General features: G+C 38.2%; 1 protein-coding gene across 3 annotated transcripts in view; it reads right to left on the bottom strand.

Annotated features, from left to right (window-relative positions):
• LOC123756796 (zinc finger protein 208) overlaps positions 1 to 19959 on the bottom strand; it is a 27340-nt gene extending 7381 nt beyond the window's left edge. Inside the window, exons 1-15 of one of the 3 annotated variants that reach the window (XM_045740133.2) lie at positions 19807 to 19959; positions 16094 to 17421; positions 14526 to 15395; positions 13193 to 13307; positions 12862 to 13034; positions 11455 to 11528; positions 10624 to 10824; positions 10305 to 10431; positions 9144 to 9275; positions 7787 to 7906; positions 5467 to 6783; positions 4229 to 4415; positions 3625 to 3740; positions 2558 to 2694; positions 1220 to 1462 (exon numbers count right to left, since the gene is read on the bottom strand). In XM_045740133.2, coding sequence (XP_045596089.2) covers positions 1220 to 1462; positions 2558 to 2694; positions 3625 to 3740; positions 4229 to 4415; positions 5467 to 6783; positions 7787 to 7906; positions 9144 to 9275; positions 10305 to 10431; positions 10624 to 10824; positions 11455 to 11528; positions 12862 to 13034; positions 13193 to 13307; positions 14526 to 15395; positions 16094 to 17338 — 5057 coding nt within the window. In that variant the 5' untranslated portion in view covers positions 17339 to 17421; positions 19807 to 19959. Of the gene's footprint in view, positions 1 to 1219; positions 1463 to 2557; positions 2695 to 3624; positions 3741 to 4228; positions 4416 to 5466; positions 6784 to 7786; positions 7907 to 9143; positions 9276 to 10304; positions 10432 to 10623; positions 10825 to 11454; positions 11529 to 12861; positions 13035 to 13192; positions 13308 to 14525; positions 15396 to 16093; positions 17422 to 19571; positions 19724 to 19743 lie in introns of those variants that run through there. The other 2 variants (XM_045740135.2, XM_045740132.2) reach the window with 2 other exon arrangements.

The raw sequence follows: 19959 nt of genomic DNA, 5'->3' as shown, positions 1-19959 counted from the left end.
GTAAGTGGTGGATGGTTGGACCAATTTGAGTGAGGTGGTTATGGAGGCCAAAACTGTCAGTACAGTAGTTTCAAAGCATTATATGATAAATGTTTACTTCCATATGAACAATTATACCAGAATGGTATAATTGTTCATATGGTAATGGTACTGGGGAAGATGTGACACCACAAGCATAGGTCTTTCCCCCTGTAACTACACTTAGGTAATTACATGTAAACACTTGTACCAATATCTAAGAACGCAGCTGAATTTTAGTAGTACTGTACACTGAGTTGGCATGAATTAATGTCGCTATTCTACAGGTCTATAGAGTTCTTTGCTGCCTTTCAAGCTCACATATATGCTACGTTCTTGTATTTTAAGATCTTTTGGGATTATATTATGGTATCACTGCCCATCCCAAAAATTCTCCTCTTCACTGTGCTGTATTTATGGCTGGATGGTGGAGGGAGCAATTTATATTAATGTTAAAACTGTTTTTTTGTTGAATAAAGTTTACATAGAGGTTATGTGGACATTTGAAGATCTCTTGATCCTATCTCTATTTTCCTAATATTTATTTAAATTGGATTTTCATCATACAAATCAATTTTAATAGAATATGCAAAAATAACATTAGGTTTCAGAGACCTTCAAAAGTTCACATAACCTCCATGCAAATCAAAGGTTTCCTGTATTATAATATAGAGTATTTAAAAGTGTTAGCTAGGAGAGTAGGAGCCCAAGGTGGTGTTCATGCAGCAAGCAATCTGTAAGTCGGATGCCTCACTGTGGGAGTAGTGTGCTTGTGGATTGGGTATCAACCCTACTTTAAGAGTTTTTCTACCACCATCCCAAATGCTTTCCCCCCCAACAGTCAGTAATGGTCAACAGGATCACACCCGTCTTCCTCCGGACACACACCCGGATCTCTATTTTTGTTAACAGTTTAAATCCCTCGCAAATCGTTTTTGACAGCTCCCTCCATTGTCATCCCTGCCCTAAAAAAACAAATGCCATCCCTTACATATAATTAAGTACACTGCAACAGAATTTGTCCCAGATGTCAGTGAATGATAATGACTGATCTTTTCAATAATTATCTAGCTGGAAATTGATTTCAACAGCTGCATTATGGTGTACGAGAATTTGGAATCCAAAAGTAGCATTTGCAGTAAATAGTTTTGCTAATGGTATGTCTACATTCTTAGGCAAAAGCAAGAATATTATACAAAACCTGAAAGATTTGGGACACTGGTTGCAAACATGTGGACGTTCATGTGTGTGCATCAGCATGTGTGTCTTGAGATTGTATTTTTCAGTAAATGCTTTATCACACAACTGGCACTTGAATCTCTGACCATTATGTGTGCGTTGGTGCCGCTCCAGACATGCTTTAGACTGAAAATTCTTCCCACATGTTGAGCACTGGAACGCTAAGTTCACATCTGCACTGTTGGATGGCTGGTCTTCTGCACCCCTGCAAGAGTAATATATATAAATACAATACACCAAATACAATTATACCACTTGCCTATTTTCATAGACTGATGCCACTTCACCCAGTGAAAGTAGGAATGGGTTAATCCTGGTAACTAGATATGTTCCAATATTGCTCAGTTGATGTCCAAAATATATAGTACCTCATAATACAAACAATATTGTATTATGAACACCTGTGTCCCATTGTGAGCACACATTAAAATAGGGAAGTCATCCTACTGAAAGATAAAATATCTGTAAGTATTATTACACTCTAGTCAACAGATTAAGTATCTACCAAGATAACACAAATATGCCAGTGATTGCAGCTTTGGCCAAGTGCAAAAGGTCTGCAACTTCATCATTAACAGAACTCCACTGGAATAAATATGTACCGTATATCATATTTTTATCATATGTACTCTCCTCTATAATATCTGGTAATGTGTTGTAATATTCATCTGCTGCACATTGTAATTCAGCATCAGGTCATTTGGTGCTGTGATAATTTATGATCTTCAGAAATCCAGTGTTGGATCAGCTGCTGATGCTGGAATGCTCTTTATAAATATAGAAGCACATTTAAAGATATCATATTTAAAGCTTGCGAACATAATACGACATTCTACACATCATAATCAGCTTCGCAAACATCTGGGACTAACAGTATTCTTAGACATAGTGATACATTTGGTAAAGAACCATTAAGAAAACAAAAATGAAGTGATTTTAATAGTAAATGATAAGCTTTTACACATATTTTGATACCAAAATCATTTGAAAAAAATAAGTTTTAAATATTTTTTTTTTTAAATTTAAACCCCCGAGTCCCAGCTCTCGGTAAACATACCAAGTCCTATTGTTGACCAGACCACACACTAGAAATTGAAGGGACGACGACGTTTCGGTCCGTCCTGGACCATTCTCAAGTCGATTCTCAAGTCGACAATCGACTTGAGAATGGTCCAGGACGGACCGAAACGTCGTCGTCCCTTCAATTTCTAGTGTGTGGTCTGGTCAACATACTTCAGCCACGTTATTGTGACTCATCGCCTGCATACCAAGTCCTAGCTCTCAGTACATTACTATATACCTTTTTGTACGTGATACTGCCTTCTCCCAATGCAATTTTGCTTTTTTTGACTGTGCCTTAGAGCGTCGTGGCCGAGGCTGGATGATTTCAACGCTCACTTCATGCGGAGGCTCTTGAGTACATATACTTTCAGGTACCTGTAGAGCAAGCAAAATATAGGCATAACTAACTTTAAGTAATGATTAAGAGATTGAACTCCTGCAATATAGAATGATTATTTTTGCTATAACTGACACCAGTATCCACAACAACTCTAGCCTTTATTATGTCAACATTATTCTTATTGGTATTGTTAATCTGTTATATTATCAGCTTATCTGGTTAGCCTCACAGATTACTACAAAATAAATACATTCATGTCTTTCTTACATACCCCTTCCACTCAGCTTTCACCCTTAAAGTCTCCCATATGTTGTTCACACCCACTTCCCACTTCCTTACACACTCACCCGTGTTCATCTACCTTCTTCCCACTCTTCTTCCTCCCCTCAAATTTACTCGAATGCTCTTTCTTCACAAGTCCGCTATCATGCACTCATTCAATATTCCTAAACCATCACAGTATATTACTCAATTTTGCAGTTTATTAACCTTGGTACTCCACTTCTCTTCATGAGATTTTAATTCTTGATAACAGCTATTCCCCTAACCCAACACATGATCCTCAAATTAACCATTTTTACTGCTTTAACATGCAATTTTTCATTTTCACCCCACTGTCTCAAAACTGTGTGCTAGAGTCGGCACTGCCACTCCTGCATGCTGACTTCTGGCCTCATATACTTTTATTTTGCTTTGTCCTAATAGGGCTTTCCTTGCACCAGCAATATCCTCACCTTAAAAGCTTTCACTACTTCCACCTTTCTATTTTTAATTTACTTCCCTCCCACTCCACAAAGCCATAGGATGGATAAATGAGAATACAGGACCCAAGACTTGACTTTTGGAAAGGACAGTTTATACAAAGACCATTAGAAAATGGCTGGCATTCAGTGAAGAAAATAAATAATACCTTAATCTATAAGAATTTGTATATTTCTTTGCAACTCAAGGGCTGAGCTCCTAACCTGTACATTAGGAAGAGATGATGAACCTGATGAAGGATTCCCCTCCTCAGCTGAAACAGGAAGTTCTACCAAAGACTGAAGAAGGTTCGAGCCATCCCCAGTGTTAGGCTCTTCTTCTGCAAGATAATATTATTCAATATTTATTTCACTCTGACAAAGAAATATGCCATATATACCATGCTGAAAATGTTTTCAGTAAAAATTGCAATGAATCACTCATTGGAGCTTTTATAAACTATGGTAGTCACTCAACTTTGGAAAATTTAAGTGCTATAAATGTCAAAACCTTAATTTACTGTACTGTATCTTACTTTAATACTTTGCCTGAAAAACAATATAGTTCCAGTCTTTTTAGCTAGTGCCACATACTTCGCTACCTGTACTCGCCTAGCTGTGCTTGTGGGAAATAAGCTTGAGCTCCTGACCCTACCTTTAAGGCTTCACCTGATTACTACAATACTTCTGAAGCCATGCAAGGAATATGTGTATACTCCCTAGTTTACCGCACTATTTCAACCTATCCCATACACTACAGTATGATTTCATATTTAATGCATGAAAATCTCTCGAATTAAGTCTCTAATGGTTCCTGGAAATGACAAACCTTCCCAAGTCTTCTGCAGAGGCATGTTTCTGGTTATAATAGGAGAGTCCTGCTTGACTTCTTCCTCTGTAACTCTAGGCAGATCACTTGGCACAAGTGGTGCCGCCGGCCCGTTGGGAGAAGCTTCTGCCAGTGTTAAGAGGACGCTGGCCACGGATGTGCTTGTCTGATTGCTAAGATTACATTGCTGGAAAAATTTAATTTAATTAGCCAATAGATTCAAAACAATGAATTCAATTGTAGAGCAAATCAGAATTAGGATAACAAATACTCTACTGCAAAAGATTTCAGTTGATTTAGATCAACACAATTTCTAAAGAATGAAAATAATATAACAATGGATATAATCTCCAATGGTAAACCTCCCAATGGCACCAATGCCAATATGTTGCTATGCCTGACTACATGATCCAATCCTTCAGACAACAGAACTTAACCTTAAGGAGTAACTGAATGACAAATGCCCAGAAAATAATACAAAACAGTGAAATAAGATATAGTATTCCTAAATGAACAGTATGGAAGCTGAAAAATATAGCAGACTACAGAACTATGTGATTTTGTAGTGGTATCATAGCCAAGTAAACCAGCCATCCTTGAAAGACAGAGAAAATAACTTTAATACCCAACTTACACATACAAAAAGCAGGAAAGTTGAGGTATTGAGGAATATCCAGAATGGACCTAAATGTTATTACTTTTCCTTCTTTTCATGCCAATACAGTATACAGTAGTAGTAATTGCTTGGCACTTTCATCCGATAGTTCCCTTCCTTTCATTCGCCCAACTACTTGGGATGGACGGTAGAGCGACAGGTCACGCTTCATGCAGGTCAGCATTCAATCCCCGACCATCCAAATGGTTGGGCACCATTCCTTCCCTCGTCCCATCCCAAATCCTTATCCTGACCCCTTTCAAGTGCTATACCTAGTCGTAAGGGCCTGGCACTTTCCCCTAATAATTACCTCCCCCTCCCTTCCTTCACCATTGTAGTGTTGCCACTGTAAACAGGGGTCAATTGGTATTTTATCTCTAAATAATTATAACAATACAGATGACATTACACACATGTTCTGTAATACATACAACACTACCAAAGCAATTTGTCGAAGCCTAAACCTTCGCTACATATTAAAAGTAATTTTTAATGTCACAAGCCCCACTATCTTAATCTCAATATTTTACAGATATGAATCATTCCTGTCAATTCAATTTTTAATAAATGAGTAACTCCTCACCTTATGCTGAGATAAAACAGCTGGGGATCCTGTTGATATATTACTGAAAGGTAGTGAACCCACTAACAAAACAGGTTCACTGTCATTTGTCTGTGTGTTGATGCTCACATCTCCCATGAGAAAAGTGGAATTTTCCCCATTACTGTTTGTGCGAGGAAAGATGGTAGGAAGTGAAGTTATGTTCTGCACAGAAGAGAAGTTTATGGAAGAGGCTTCGCCTGTTGGAAGCATCAAGCCTCCATCATTACTGGATGGAAACGTGATGGCACATACTGACGGCCCAGGCTGCTTCTCCTGCTTATCTAGGGTATGACCATCTTTTCTCAGATTTCTTGGCAGTGTTTGTTGATGTCCAGACAGAACACCAGTCATGGTAAAGATTGGCTGCTTTCCTGGATTCCTGGTAGAATCTACTACTGCTGAATGAGGCAGAATGGGAAAGCTTGCTGAAAGAGAATTGACATTTGGATACTGGAGAATTACATTATTGGTTTCTATTTGATGTTCAGCTGCATTGGCTGTGGCTGGTGCAATGACAAGGGGGACCTGGTGTGAATGTCCTGCTACTTGCACAAGACCCTGTGGCACTGGCTGAGAATGGGCAAGAGGCATATACAGTTGTGGTGGTAAGGTCCCACCACCGTTTATCTGAATGGACTGAGAAGGTTGCTGAGGAAGATAAGTTGTTGCACCTCCTTGAACAGCCAACAAATGTGATGAATGAGCTGCAGTAACATGAGCCACACACTCTCCCTGACTTCCATAATGCACACCACAAACTGAACACTGAAACATCACACGGTGATTTGAGGCAGCATGAATATCCAAGTGTGCTTGTGAACACATGAATGCACCACACGGGCCACACTGAAGTGGTGTGGTAGTTTCGACTCCACACTCAACACAATTTATCCCAGTCAATCTTACAAAGCCCTGCACCTCTCTTTCTGTTGTTGCAGTCTGACCAGTTTTCTCTTCTGTCTGAATGTGGCTAGCTTCAATAACAGTGGGAATTGCTATGGTAGCAGAGGGAACTAATATAGATGTAGCAGTCACAGCAGTTTCTTTGATAGGCGGGGGATCATTAACCACAAGAGATGCAATGGTTAAGGGATTATCATGAAGTAATGCTGGATCATCAGGGTTGTCAACATCCTCTGAATTTTCAATTTCGGTCTTTCTGGACTTTTTCAGGCTGCTCGAGGTACTACATAGAACTTGTTGCACTTTCCGGTGCTCTAGAGCGCATACACTTTCTACTGCTCTTTGAACAGCTTGACTCAGGTCTTGACTTCCCAACTCGGGCACAACATAAACCTGAAATAATGTTCAAAGATAAACATTGATACATCTAATTGAGGCTTGAGAATGTGATACTCATATGCTTAATGGACAAAACATATGTATAGTTAATTCAGAAACATTTAAATATTGCAAAAAGCACATACTCTTTACAGAACAAGCACATTGTTTTTAACAATTGTACATTGAAGATTGACATCTTAATCATGTTGTTTAATATTCAAAACCAGTTAAAAATTATGATACCTAAGCCATCTTGCAAGATGTAAATATAGGAAGTACTCACAGAGATTTAACATTACTACAAGTATCCAAAGAAATATTATACAAATTCCTATCCCAGTTTCCTTTTTTACAACTATTTTTAGCATTATCAATGAGAATTTTGGAGGTGAGGCATAATGACCACCTAAACCACCTGCAGACAAGCAGGAAGGCCAGGCACAGGAAAAGCATCTCGGCAAGACAAACACCGACCCCTTACTGCCTAAACTACTTTGCTACCACACTACCCAGAAGCACGATAACACAAGAGGAGTCAACTTGTAGAGGAAGAATCACTAATCCCCTCAGAGAAGATAACTTTGGTGGAGTAAGGGAGATGTGGTAGACAGATGAAATAAATTAAATTAGAAGGTAGTGTATGTTATTACAGAATATTACAGGAACAACCGTGGACATCTTTAAGAGGAAACTGGATTGTTTCCTTCATGGAGTGCCAGACCAACCGGGCTGTGGTGGGTATGTGGACCTGCGGGCCGCTTCAAGCAACAGCCTAGTGGACCAAACTCTCACAAGACAAGTCTGGGCCCCGGGCCGGGCTTGGGGAGTAGAAGAACTCCCAGAACCCCATCAACCAGGTATGTCAAAACAATAGCAACTTCAAAAATTTATATGACAAAGAGCAGAAGTAAAACAAGAGGCTGTGAGTGTAGTTCTCATCCTATAACAACAATACACTTGGGTGATTACATACACACACAATATTTCATTAGTATTTTCCTATGACCACACTTACCTCATGTCGGGATCTTTTGTTGGTTCCATCGAGTCGTTCAAATTCGAGGCTATGCTGCTTCTGTAGGTGATTTCTGAGGTCCTGAGAATATGCATAGCTTTGTGCACAGACACCACACACCTGGTGGTGCAGTAGAAGCCCAACATTAAACATCTAATGCTATCAGTTGTAATATGTCATTAATTATATTAATAATTAGACCACAAGTCAACCAAATCTAAGGGATTCAGTACTCAATTTATTGCTGCACAGAAACACCAAAGAACTGAGCACAGTGAAATTCTTTTCTCTGAGCATGTCCTTCGGATGCTTTCACAGACGCTCCTATATGATCCACCAAGGACTCACTTTACAGACTACTCTCATTCCTGTAATTTCCTCTTCATAATGAGAGGGGGGGGGGGGGCTCTTTGCAAGTGGTCCTGTCATATATCTAGGGGAAAGGAAATAGTGATAAGTGTTACTCAAGGCACTACCGAGAAAACCAGTTTTCTTTTATACAAAAGAACAAACCACAACTCTCAAACTCCTCTCCTGCAAGCACAAATTATTAATAAAAAGTAGGTTTCACCCCCTGAAGCTTAGCCTGATGCAATACTTTCATGGTGAAGGCCTGGTCAATGAAGATTTTTTTTTTTTTGCCATCACAACCAGACAAGTGTAATAACTCCTCTATTGCTCAATCAATATTTTATATATTTACTGGCCGGAAAGCGAAGAATTGTGGACTTACAGCATTCACAGTGTTCTTCAATTGTGTTCAAGATGCCCTGATTTTACTCTAGATTTATTTTACATTACCCATCATATTACAACACTGTAATGTGTTGTAACAATATTGTGCCAGCTTGAAACCTGACCTTCCAGTATTTACCGTGTGTGAATATAGTTAATATCTATCTTGTATCAATTCCAAGGAGTATAGCTTAGAGTGCTCCAAGACAATCCCAGTAGTGCATAACTTATACTGGCAACAAAGGTTCTCTGTACATTTTATAGCTTGGTACAGTAGTCTTGGTACAGTAGTTCTAATTTTCATTGCAGGAAGTGTTTGCATTATGAATTGCTCCATTGTATAATAGCGAGCTAATTCTCTCAATAGTTGTTTGAGTATGGCTCACCATTGGCTACCATCTCTTAATATGTGACCAAGTCACTTGCAAATGGTTCCTATCATGAAGTGGAGTGGTGGCTGCCATGAGTCCTCAATAGGTCATATAGGCTATGGGACCATTTGAGGGGACTTAATTCTGGAAGATAATACTGACACTTTGTCTGCTAAAAACAAAATAATATACAATACATTTTTCCACATGATATATTCATATGAAAAGACTTAATTTGATTTTTTTCTTACCCAGCGTTTGAGGTGATAATGAACCATAAGGCGGTGACGCAACAAGTTCGTCTTGTCTCCAAATGTCTTTCCACACTCAACACAAGTCTCTTTATGGTTTCCATGTATCATGCGATGGTGCGCATGGCATTGCTGAATTACGGCGAGGAAAAAATAAATGCAGTCATTTTACAATCATCATAAAATATGCAATTTTCCTTCCTATTTTTCAGTTTAGAAATACACACTGTACTTTAGAATTTATGAGTTATTAAATAATTAAATTCACTCTTTATCCCTATAATCATAATAGTACAGAACTTGCAACTATATGGACAAGACCATTTTCAAGAGGAAAGATTAAAAAAGTAGAGCATTAAGTGCAATGAGCACCACCTTCTGTGCAGCACTTCAGTAGCGGCCAGGACTTTGAGAGCACCGACTCTAAACAGCTGCTCACAAACATTAGGCTCCTTCCAAGTCTTTCTTGGCCTACCTCCTCAAAGAGACGAAGAGCACATGGAGACCAAAAATCAACCCACAACCAAGCTGAAGTGCTCAAAAAGTTGAGTAAAGACAACAAAACCATACACATCTATGATTAAAGAATGAAAAGGCCAAGCAACTCGACTAATAGTTGCCTCAACACTCCCAGTTGCCACCAGGCGACAGCAGGGCTTTTAAGGAATGACTTTTTGTGGCACAGTTTAAGTTGTGAAATGTGAACATGTGCAGGGGAAATTTAAGTTGACAAGGCAATTGTATGAAGTATGCATGGGCCCCACAGTGATGAGAGCATCAATACAGTCAACACTTGACATAAATTTCTAATTAAAAGACAATGAAAGCGATAAAGCGGCAAAATATTAAGGATTCCAAACATTATTTGAAAGTTCATAACAACGTTAATATTTCAATATTCTTTTGAATATTATTTTATTATTTTATTTTTGGGTTTTTTAATTTTAGATATTCAGCTATAGACTGTAGTTAATTGTAGGTATTGTTAACTGCAACTATGGGTAAATTAACTGTGTGCATGATATTAACAAAAATGCGTGCTGCTTGACCTGGTATACAGCAGGGCATACCTCGGTAACTGGGACTGATCAAACTGTATGACCAGAAGCATTGCAGACCTCTAGCTGCACACAAGTACATTATAATAACAACCCAACTAACTTGTATACGCTTGAAGCATTTGCCACATGTTTCACACACATATGGCTTTTCACCTGTGTGGATTCGCATATGCACTTGCAGCTGACTTTCATATGCATATTGCTGAGGGCACTTTGGGCAAGACAACCTGAAAAATGCATAATTGTATTCACAGTTTGAAGAAAAATTACTGGTGCAGATGTTATAAAGATAATAATGGACACTGTTATTTTAAATATATATTGTTTCTAATATTGTATTGAGGTTTCTTTGTACATGAACAAGATACTGTACAACAACATCTATCCAAAGAGAACATGTTATTTTTCCGTTATATCACCTTTTTTTGTGCGAGGGATCATGGATTCTGGAATGGACGGACAGACGATGAGCAGAATTGAAGGATTCATTGCAAGTGCTGCACACATATTTGTGATCGTGCATTGCCATGTGCCGCTGCAGACTGCGAGGACGGACATAATTCCGGTCACACTTGTCGCACGACCAAAGAGGCTCCCGTTCCCCATGGGCCAATAAATGCCTTATAAAGAAAAAATGTTAAGCATAAATTTAATATAAAATGAAGAAACTCAAAGAAAGCAAGAAAACGTTACTTAACAAGTGAGATGTGTAACACACAACAAAGTGTTCACTAATGAAATATTCAGTAAACAACTATTTTTCCCACTGGCGAACAACTTCTTAACCCTTGAACTGTACATCCCAACCAGGGATGTTTGCCCAGTGGCTACACACGACACCCGGCTCTTCAGAAGAACTTCAAATATCTTCTCAGTCAGTACTCGTGCAACTTAATTGTTGAAACATACATACATACACACAACAAAGATGTATGGGTAAGATCAAAGAAGGAGACTGTGTCAGGATATCATACATTAATGTTATAAGGTTCACAAATCAATCTGTGATACACACAAGAAGTGGAATAAAGATATCCTGAGGTTACATTGAGTTTTTTTGGGGGGTGAATATGGATACCTTTTAATTATGAGTTAATTATAATTCAATGAATATATATTCGCATGAAGTTTGAGTGCAAGATACACATTAATGGTATAAATTCTTTCATGAATTAAAGTGGAATTTGACAGATTCTTCCTTTACATGCAATTGAAACCCATTACTGAGTACTGTACTGTAATACACTTACGACTCAAGGTGAATTTTTGACGTGAATCTTCTATCACACATTGGACATTGCAGCTTCTTTGATTCATGATTAATCTGGGGATTAAATAAATTCAGAATTAAAAAACTGGTATCTGGATTTGGAAATATCCCTCTCCGCATTCTTTAGATATTTAAAGCACTACTATATATGTCTGGAAAGTGAATAACAAACATCTTCAGAAGCCACTGAGTGGCCATATTGGAAAACCTTATCTTGCATTGGGAACTTATGTTGCTAGTCAGTTTTTCTCCTTAACTATTATGAATTACTTCACAAATTTACATATCTTAACACAAAGAAACAGTTTATAATTGGTACTATAAAACTTGTTCAAGCCTTGGGCTGTGGCACCCTCTGGAGAATTGTTCCCATTGAGAGTAGAAATGTAGGTAAAAAAATTTACATTGAGTATAGTGCAACACTCAGGAAAAGGATCCCGAGTTATTTGGACCACCAGGATAATTTCAATATACAGTACTAGGCTCTTGAAACCTTTCCCCCTGATAAGGCTATTTCTAAATGGTTTTATCAAGGCAAAAGGTGGATAAGGAAGACAATGGAGAGTCTAACTCATGTTGTCACAGAGCGACCAACATGGTAATGTATTACAAACCTCAGACTAACCAAAATTAATCCGTACTCTGTATGTAGATTTGGGGTGAATAAATGGCTCAGATTCCTTGACCAAAGGATTTGGTAAGAGAGGGTAGGAAAGAGGTATGGGGTGGAGAAAATGTGAAAAAATAGATTGGGCTAAAAGATGAGAAGGTATGGCAAAGTTAATCTGCTCTACCCAAGATGGTTTTGTAGTTTGTATTGATACAGTATCTGGTGTGTTTAGCATTGATTTGGCTTATTAGTTGATGTCCAAAATGACAAAAAGAAACTGCTGAGGTTATGGCAGTTTAAGTTGTTGTTGGCTTTTATTAAGGACTATGGCAGTTTTATGCCAGAGGCTACTGTTAGGTAAGTCTGTGCATGAGTCCTACTGACAGTCTTCAGGGTCTTCATGGAGGTTTTTTAGGATTCATATCTTGGAAAAGCAAGTTCTCAGATATACCATTTGACTCTTTGTTGAAATGTTTGCTTTCCAGTTTTGTGAGAAAATTTATGGATTTTGTTTAATATGTTTTCAATATACTAACAACATAAGCTCAGGGGAGCTAATGAGGTGCTCCCAGAAAGGGACGAGTCATTATAATCTATCTTCTACTTTTTAGCATTTCTCCATCTATGAATTTAAATACAATACTGAAATTGACCAGAATAGCACAGGCTCCACTTACTATACCCTTGGCGTTGTCCTATGATGGCAGTTTTTTATACAGTGCCTCGGTAAATGACTGTTTAGTAATATATAATTTACACGACAACTTTTTTACTTACTTTATGAACACGTGCCATGTGCTCAGTGAGTTGGTTGCGAGTTCGTACTCGCCGTTTGCAGGTTTGGCACTGATGTCGCCCAAGAGAACGTGCATGTGTGCCCCTATGCCGACTGAGAGCCGATTCAGATGCACATATTTTCCCACACTCTAGACATCGATACTCATGTGGAACTGTAAAAAATGCTGTAGCTAATTAATAAAGTATATTTTGCAAAAGGAATATTTCAACTAACCAAAACATAATTGCAAAACTGAAGTTGACATCAGATACAAATACTCTATCTAATCATATATTCTATAATAGCTATTTACGATTCAAGATAACTTGCCTCTATGTTTCTCTGCTTCATCCTTGCTTCCCTCTTGTGAATTATGGACTGTCATGTGGCGTTTAAGCTGCTTCACACTCAGGAAAGACTTTTGGCATTTCAAACATATGATTGCCTGAAAAAAGATATACTACTTCACTACAGTTTTCAAAGAATTTTACTAACTTTGTGTGCACACGCACATGTGTGTGTATTAGGTTAGGATACATTTGATAAAATTTCTATGTTAGCTTTGACTCAAATAACATAAAATTGCAATAATATACAATACAATGAAAACTATCATTTCATAAGAAACATTTTGGAAAATTTAATATTTCACAAAAATTTGGCTTGTTAGGAAACTCTTGTCTATTAGGTACAACTGACTGACCCCAACACACACACACACACTCTTACTTCAAATTATTTTATTTTTATTATTAATTACAGTATTATTATTATTATTATTATTATTATTAATTAAATTAATTCAAATGATCTATGTTGTGGGGAGTAGGGTGAGGGTTGCAAGTGGTATACATGAAGGGAATTTGAAAATAAACTAAGAGATAAGAAATAAGCATTAGTGAATGCAAAGTCTTGGCTAGAAAAGTTGATCTTTCATAACAACAGAATGTCAACAAAGATGGCCGCCACCACAGGGGAGGACAGTACCCCATCAAGGGAATGTTTTGCAGGTTTCTCGCAACAAGATGTAATGAAAGGTGGTTTTCTTGGCAGGTTAGTGATTATTGAAGGACATGCTAAAGAATGATGAAGAAAAGGTCATTAAATTAGAACAAGAAAATAAAGGTCTCAAGATTGAGTTTTGTAATTTAAAGGAAGTATTTTCCAGCAAGGTAAGGAAATTACCAGCTTGACTAATAAGGTAAGGATGCAGGAGGAACACATCAAGGAACTAGTAAAGGATAATGAGGCATGGAAAATGAAGAGTAAGAAATTTGAAGAAATAAACAAGCAAATAGACTCATATGGTGAACAACTCGAAGGGACCCTGAGGGCTAACATGGAGTTAGGCAAGGAGATGCAACGAGAAACTTCATTGGCAACTATAATAGAGGAGGCTATATATAATAGATTGATTTAAATGTTCCTTGTGGAATCAATGCAATAAAATGTCCTGTGCATGATTAGTGGTATTTCTATGTAAACATTATAATCAGACCTTTGGTAATATTTGTTATAAATAAAATATTAATACAGGTAATACTGTATTATTATTATTATTATTCATGACAGCTCAGAAGCTGCCCCTTAAATTTTAAGAACATAGTGTTTTCCTTGTTTATTAATTAGTAGTGTACCAATATAAATATATATAGTACTGTACCTGGTTGTGTCCAGATTTATGTGCAGCAAGTTCTTCTGCTGAAGGCAGATAAATATTGCATAAACCGCATCGATGCATGGTTGGTCCTTCCTCTGTAACCTTCTGAAGTATCTCCTCTTCTCTTCTCAAGCCTTTCTTCTGCTCCTCTTCAACAATTGCTACAGTCTCCACCAAACAGTTCACAACATCCTTAAATATATTGCAATCCTCATCCACTGCGGCCTGAGATTGCTGATCTGAACATGAGGTTAATCTCTCACTTTCAGCATGCTTTAACTGGCCAGCAGAACCTCCAGTGGACGAGGATTTTAAGTCATCTGAAGTAAAACATTTTTCAGAATTATATGAACTCAATCCAGTTGAAGGGATTTCATATAAGGATGAGTATTTACCTAATAATAGATCCATATTATGATCAGAAGCATTTCGAACAGCAATAATACTTTGGATTTGTCTGCCTGTTAATGTGTGTTGATTCTGAAGATGAACTACAAGCCAGCTCTCATCTTCTGTTACGTGCCGACACCCTTCCTCGGTACACTTCTGAGGTCTGTGCCGCCACGAGTGCACCTGCAAAGTGCCAGCATGACTGAATCTAGCACCACAGAGTAGACAGCAGTGTGGCCGTAGTTTCTCGAGGTGCTGCTTGACATGTGCAACCAACTGATGCTGTGCTGAGAACTTGAGAGAGCAACTTGGGCATGTCAAGGTAGCAAGATGTTTACGTACATGAGCTTTGCGCTCGGTGGGTGTAGATAACTGAGCACCACACACAAAACAAGCTACAGCCTTATTTTTAATGCCATGATGGACTCGAAGATGCCAATCTTGTTGACTCTCACTCCAACACTCATGCTTGCACAGGAAACACTGTTAAAACAAGAAAATATGAATTAGGATATAAAATATTGGTGCACTGCAGTGATCTGAATAGGTTCTCTGATAGCATTCTCACTTCTAAAACAGTTTATTCTAAGGTCATTGGAGAGACTAAATTGACTTATTTATTTCTATATTGAATGGAGCTGTAAAGCTCAACTTCTAACCATTTTCCCTGTAAATTCTTTGAAGTTTATATTTGTGAATCACTAAATGTGTGCTAAACTGCATCTGAAAATGGCCACATAAAATTCACTAGCAGACAAGAAACAACTTTGTGTTATTTTCAGATATTCAGTCAAATTGATTTTAAGGCTGTGAATTGATTTGTCCCTTTTCATATTACACAAGGTTAATATTTCACAAATGAATAGAAAAGCTAAATACTGTACAGTTATAATCAAGTACGTATACGTAAATGCATAAAAGAAGTGTAGCAAAGTAGCTCTCAAGTATTTAATGAATGTGTCTTTAAGACATCTCCCAGGGCTGGATTTAACAGTGCATGGATTATATATAAGTAAATTGAGTGGGGGATATGAAAGTAAAAAAAACTCAAAGTGTGTGGCCACATATTTTCTGTTTGGAAAAATGTTTATGGGTAACACTGAATGCCAAAGCAAGGATGTTTTTAAAAGTAAAAATGTTTTTTTTTTTAAATGTTATTCACAATCCAATGTGAGCCTTACCAGGAATGATTTGATGTCTTTTTGCTGATGTTGCTTAACTAAATGGTGCCTGAGAGTGGCAGCACACGGAAGAATATCAGAACACATGGAGCATTTGAATCCCGCAGAAGACATCTGCTCTTCTGAATCTGCAGCCAAATTTCGTGGTTTTCGCAGGAATGGTGTATATATTGTTGCATGAGTTATTTCTGTTTCTTTCTGGCAGCTTTCTTTAGCACCCTCTGCCATGCAATTTAATTTCCCTTTACGGTTTACAGCCACATTGCTGCATTGTACAATGTTCGTTGGAACGTGAGGAAGTGAGTTAATGACAGTATTTCCTACATGTTTTATGTGACCTGATGCACAGTTCTTCATTAACACAGACGATGGAGTCATGTCATATGCGGGTGTGTTGTAACTGCTTTCATGTTCATTACTGGAGAGAATAACTGATGAAGTGACATCTTGACTGCTAGTTCCAGAGATGGCTCCATCCATAGGCTGTATTAGTGAGATATTCACTTTCTTCTCTGCATCTCCTACTTTGCTTTCAGTGGAGGTATTATTAAGAGGACATATTCTTAAATGGGATGAACTGCCTCCAGAATTTGACTCGGATATAGCAGGCAAATGGCCAGCAACAGAGTCATTTATAATCAAAGAACTATCATTCAAACTTACTATAATCACTTCCTTTTCAGAAATGGGGAAGCACTGAAACATCACACCCTCTTCACTCACTAAAAATGGAGCAGAATTCAATAAATCCATCTTGGTTTCCTTTGACTCGCCTCCATCTACTACACTGGCCAAAATTCCTGAACTGGTTTCACCTTTCCCCTCTAAATTTGAGGGAAGTCCAAGGATTGACATTCTCGCTGTTAAGTCAATATTAGCAACAGGAAGATCAGTGTGTGGCACTTCACCCTCAGCTTCACCAATTCCAAAGATTGGCACGTCCTCTAAGTACCGAGATGGTTGCACAAGCATGGAATTAACCTTCATCAAGCTTTCTCTATCAAGTTTTGTTGATAACTCACAAAATTCTGATGTCTGTAAGGAGGATGTCTGTAAGAAGGATAATTGTAAGGAGGATGATTGTGAAGAGGAAGTCCGGCTATTGCTTCCTGTAGGTCCTGTGGCAGTATACTGTGTCATAACTTGAGAGATAGAGGCTGGTGAATCAGGCATGAGGCTACTGTGAAGGTTGCCGATGAGTATTCTCTTGTGAGCACTAGCGTCATTTACATGCTTATCATCCATGATGAAGAAAGATGGTTTGTGTACTTCGTACAGTCAAAAAGATTTCTTGTCTCTCCCTCCAGACCTCTCCTATATAAAAACACCTGTAAAAATTTTGATTATATTATAACTTATAATAATAATAATAACTATAATACGGCAATAACACAATTATAATAATAATAATAAAGAAGCCAAAGAAGAAAGATAAGAAAGAGAAAAGAAAAAGAGAGAGAGAAAGAGAAGATAAAGAGACATGATACCAGCACCACAGGGACGACATCCTAGCAGGATCATATAAAGGTGCTAGGAAACCTGTACCTGTAGAAAGTACTATTAAGCCAAGGTTCGATATGTGAATGATATCCAATGACAGGCTATGAATCACCGATAGACCAATCCTAGCCAACATACACTGTTCCCATGCCACCAATAGGCAGTAGTACTAACTCTGCCGAATCTAATACTGACCCCCCAACATACATCCTGGCTTAGAGCCAAAACATCACAACCAAGCACAAGCTAGTGATGCGGGAGCAGGAAGGAAGTAGGAGCAGCATCATATCCTACTCAGAATTACATTTCCTATAAACTCAGAGCCTGCCTCCTTCACATACATATTCTGCAGATCCCAAGGGAATAGATTCCAATGAAAGATGTCCAATTGACCAAAAACAACAGCAGTGATTGGGAGAGGGAATGTGCTCAAGGCAAAATTGCCTACATTTCTACATCTGAGAGAAGATTTTGTTTTCAAACTGAATATAAAAGTACAGTACAATTTAAAACTTTTCAGAATGATCTATGGTATGGATGGGAAAAAGTGACATTTATCTACAACAACCACAACTGCATCTTTAGATGCAACCCTTGCTGAGATATTACCCAAAATATGCATGTGGCTGAATTTACTGCACTTATCAGGTGCTTGGTCATCCAAGCGTTGGTGTTCTATTGCATAGATATATCACTTATTTGTATAGGAATTTTACCAAAATAATCTTAGTATATTATGACCTATTTTATTATGCCCAACCTCCTTTCAACCCTTTTTCACAGCATTCCTAAAATATTACAATTTACTTGGTACCTGCAAATCTAAAAATCATACAGCTGACCACTGGCATGATGAACAGAACATCACCAGTTTTTAGCCACCAAAATAATCTGTGGCTTATATAACGAGAATCTTGAGGGATATGATCTGATATAACTGATGATACATCAATAAGTGGAACCTCGAGTGACGAGTGACTCTTAGTTACGAACATTTTGAGCAACAAGCGAGCCACTCGCAGAAAATTTGTCTAGATTGACAAGCTTTCGCTCGATTAACGAGCAAACCACATGGTGCTTCCTAGCATTCCCGTTGGTTCTCGGACGCCTCTGACGACAGTGTTGTTGTTGTTTTGCAAGATGAAAGTTTCACATGACGAGCTCGGTGCCAGAACGAATTAAATTCGTTAATCGAGGCGCCACTGTATATCAGGTACATCCCCCACCAATGTTGAGTGAGTTTTCTCACCGATGCAAAAGACACTGGACAAAGGAAAGGAGTAACTTGACTGTTATGAGTCACCGAAAATGATTCCGACTGTATAATTACAGATACAGATTACAAGGATTTGATCAGGCTGTTATTGTCCCCATCACACCCTAGTCAGGGTAAAAATAAACTAAGCCTTGTGACTTTATATTGCATGATGGCAAAATCTGAAGCCTGAAATCTGATAAATCAGGCAAACACTCATCATCAGATATTCCCAACTCTCACTTGCTCTTGGCCAAGCTAATACTAGCCCCCATTTTCCACCCAAAAATCAGAGAGAAGGTAGTAATCTATCACCAGGTGTCAATTTAGTTCAGGAAATGGTTGAAGAAGACTTTCCTTTCAGCAGTATCAAAACCAAATGCACAAAAATCACGACACACTTTCCATCGGCCCCCCCAAGTGAATCGGGGGCCAGATGTCCAACAAGTGTCGAGGCCGAACCTGGAATCATAGGGTGCATACTGTATTGATAATAATTTCATTTTAAAATAAACATCAGAATATAATACAGTGGTTAATTAATCAATTGGTGCAGAAAATGTATACAGCACCGAGTGAAGTCAACATCAAGCGTTCAGGCACAGTCTGCCTGGGCTTTATACAAATGTTAACATTAGCACCTTTACTCATGTAAATTAACTTGAAACGATCCACTATGCCAATGTGATTGTATGGCGTATACACAAAAATTTATGACAATACCTGTAATCTCGAATATATGTATATTTCAGGCAAATACAGCGCCGAGGTTCACCACCACAGCTCCTCTGGTCTGTCCCGGGAGAGGTCGTAAACCCTAGTGTACTCCTTCACCTTAACAACTTTTCCACTCCCCCCAATAATGCATTATCACCTCAAATAAACCTAACTTTACCTCGTCCAGGGCTATTTAAATTTTAAAGGTACAATGTTTGAAACGTGCAACAACAACACATACTTGCTCCTTTATAATTGTGTGTTGTTGACACAATTATATCCATGTTGACTACGGGTGATAGCAGGTCAATATTCTCATTATTCCAGTTGGTATATTATAATCGCCGTCAGTAGCATTCTGTTTCCGCAGACATGCCTCCACATCTGACGAAAA

Source organism: Procambarus clarkii, chromosome 26 (genome assembly GCF_040958095.1).
Source record: "Procambarus clarkii isolate CNS0578487 chromosome 26, FALCON_Pclarkii_2.0, whole genome shotgun sequence".
Taxonomy (NCBI): Eukaryota; Metazoa; Arthropoda; class Malacostraca; order Decapoda; family Cambaridae; genus Procambarus; species Procambarus clarkii.
Note: the sequence above shows the minus strand (reverse complement) of the source record. Positions and strands in the feature narration are given on the sequence as shown.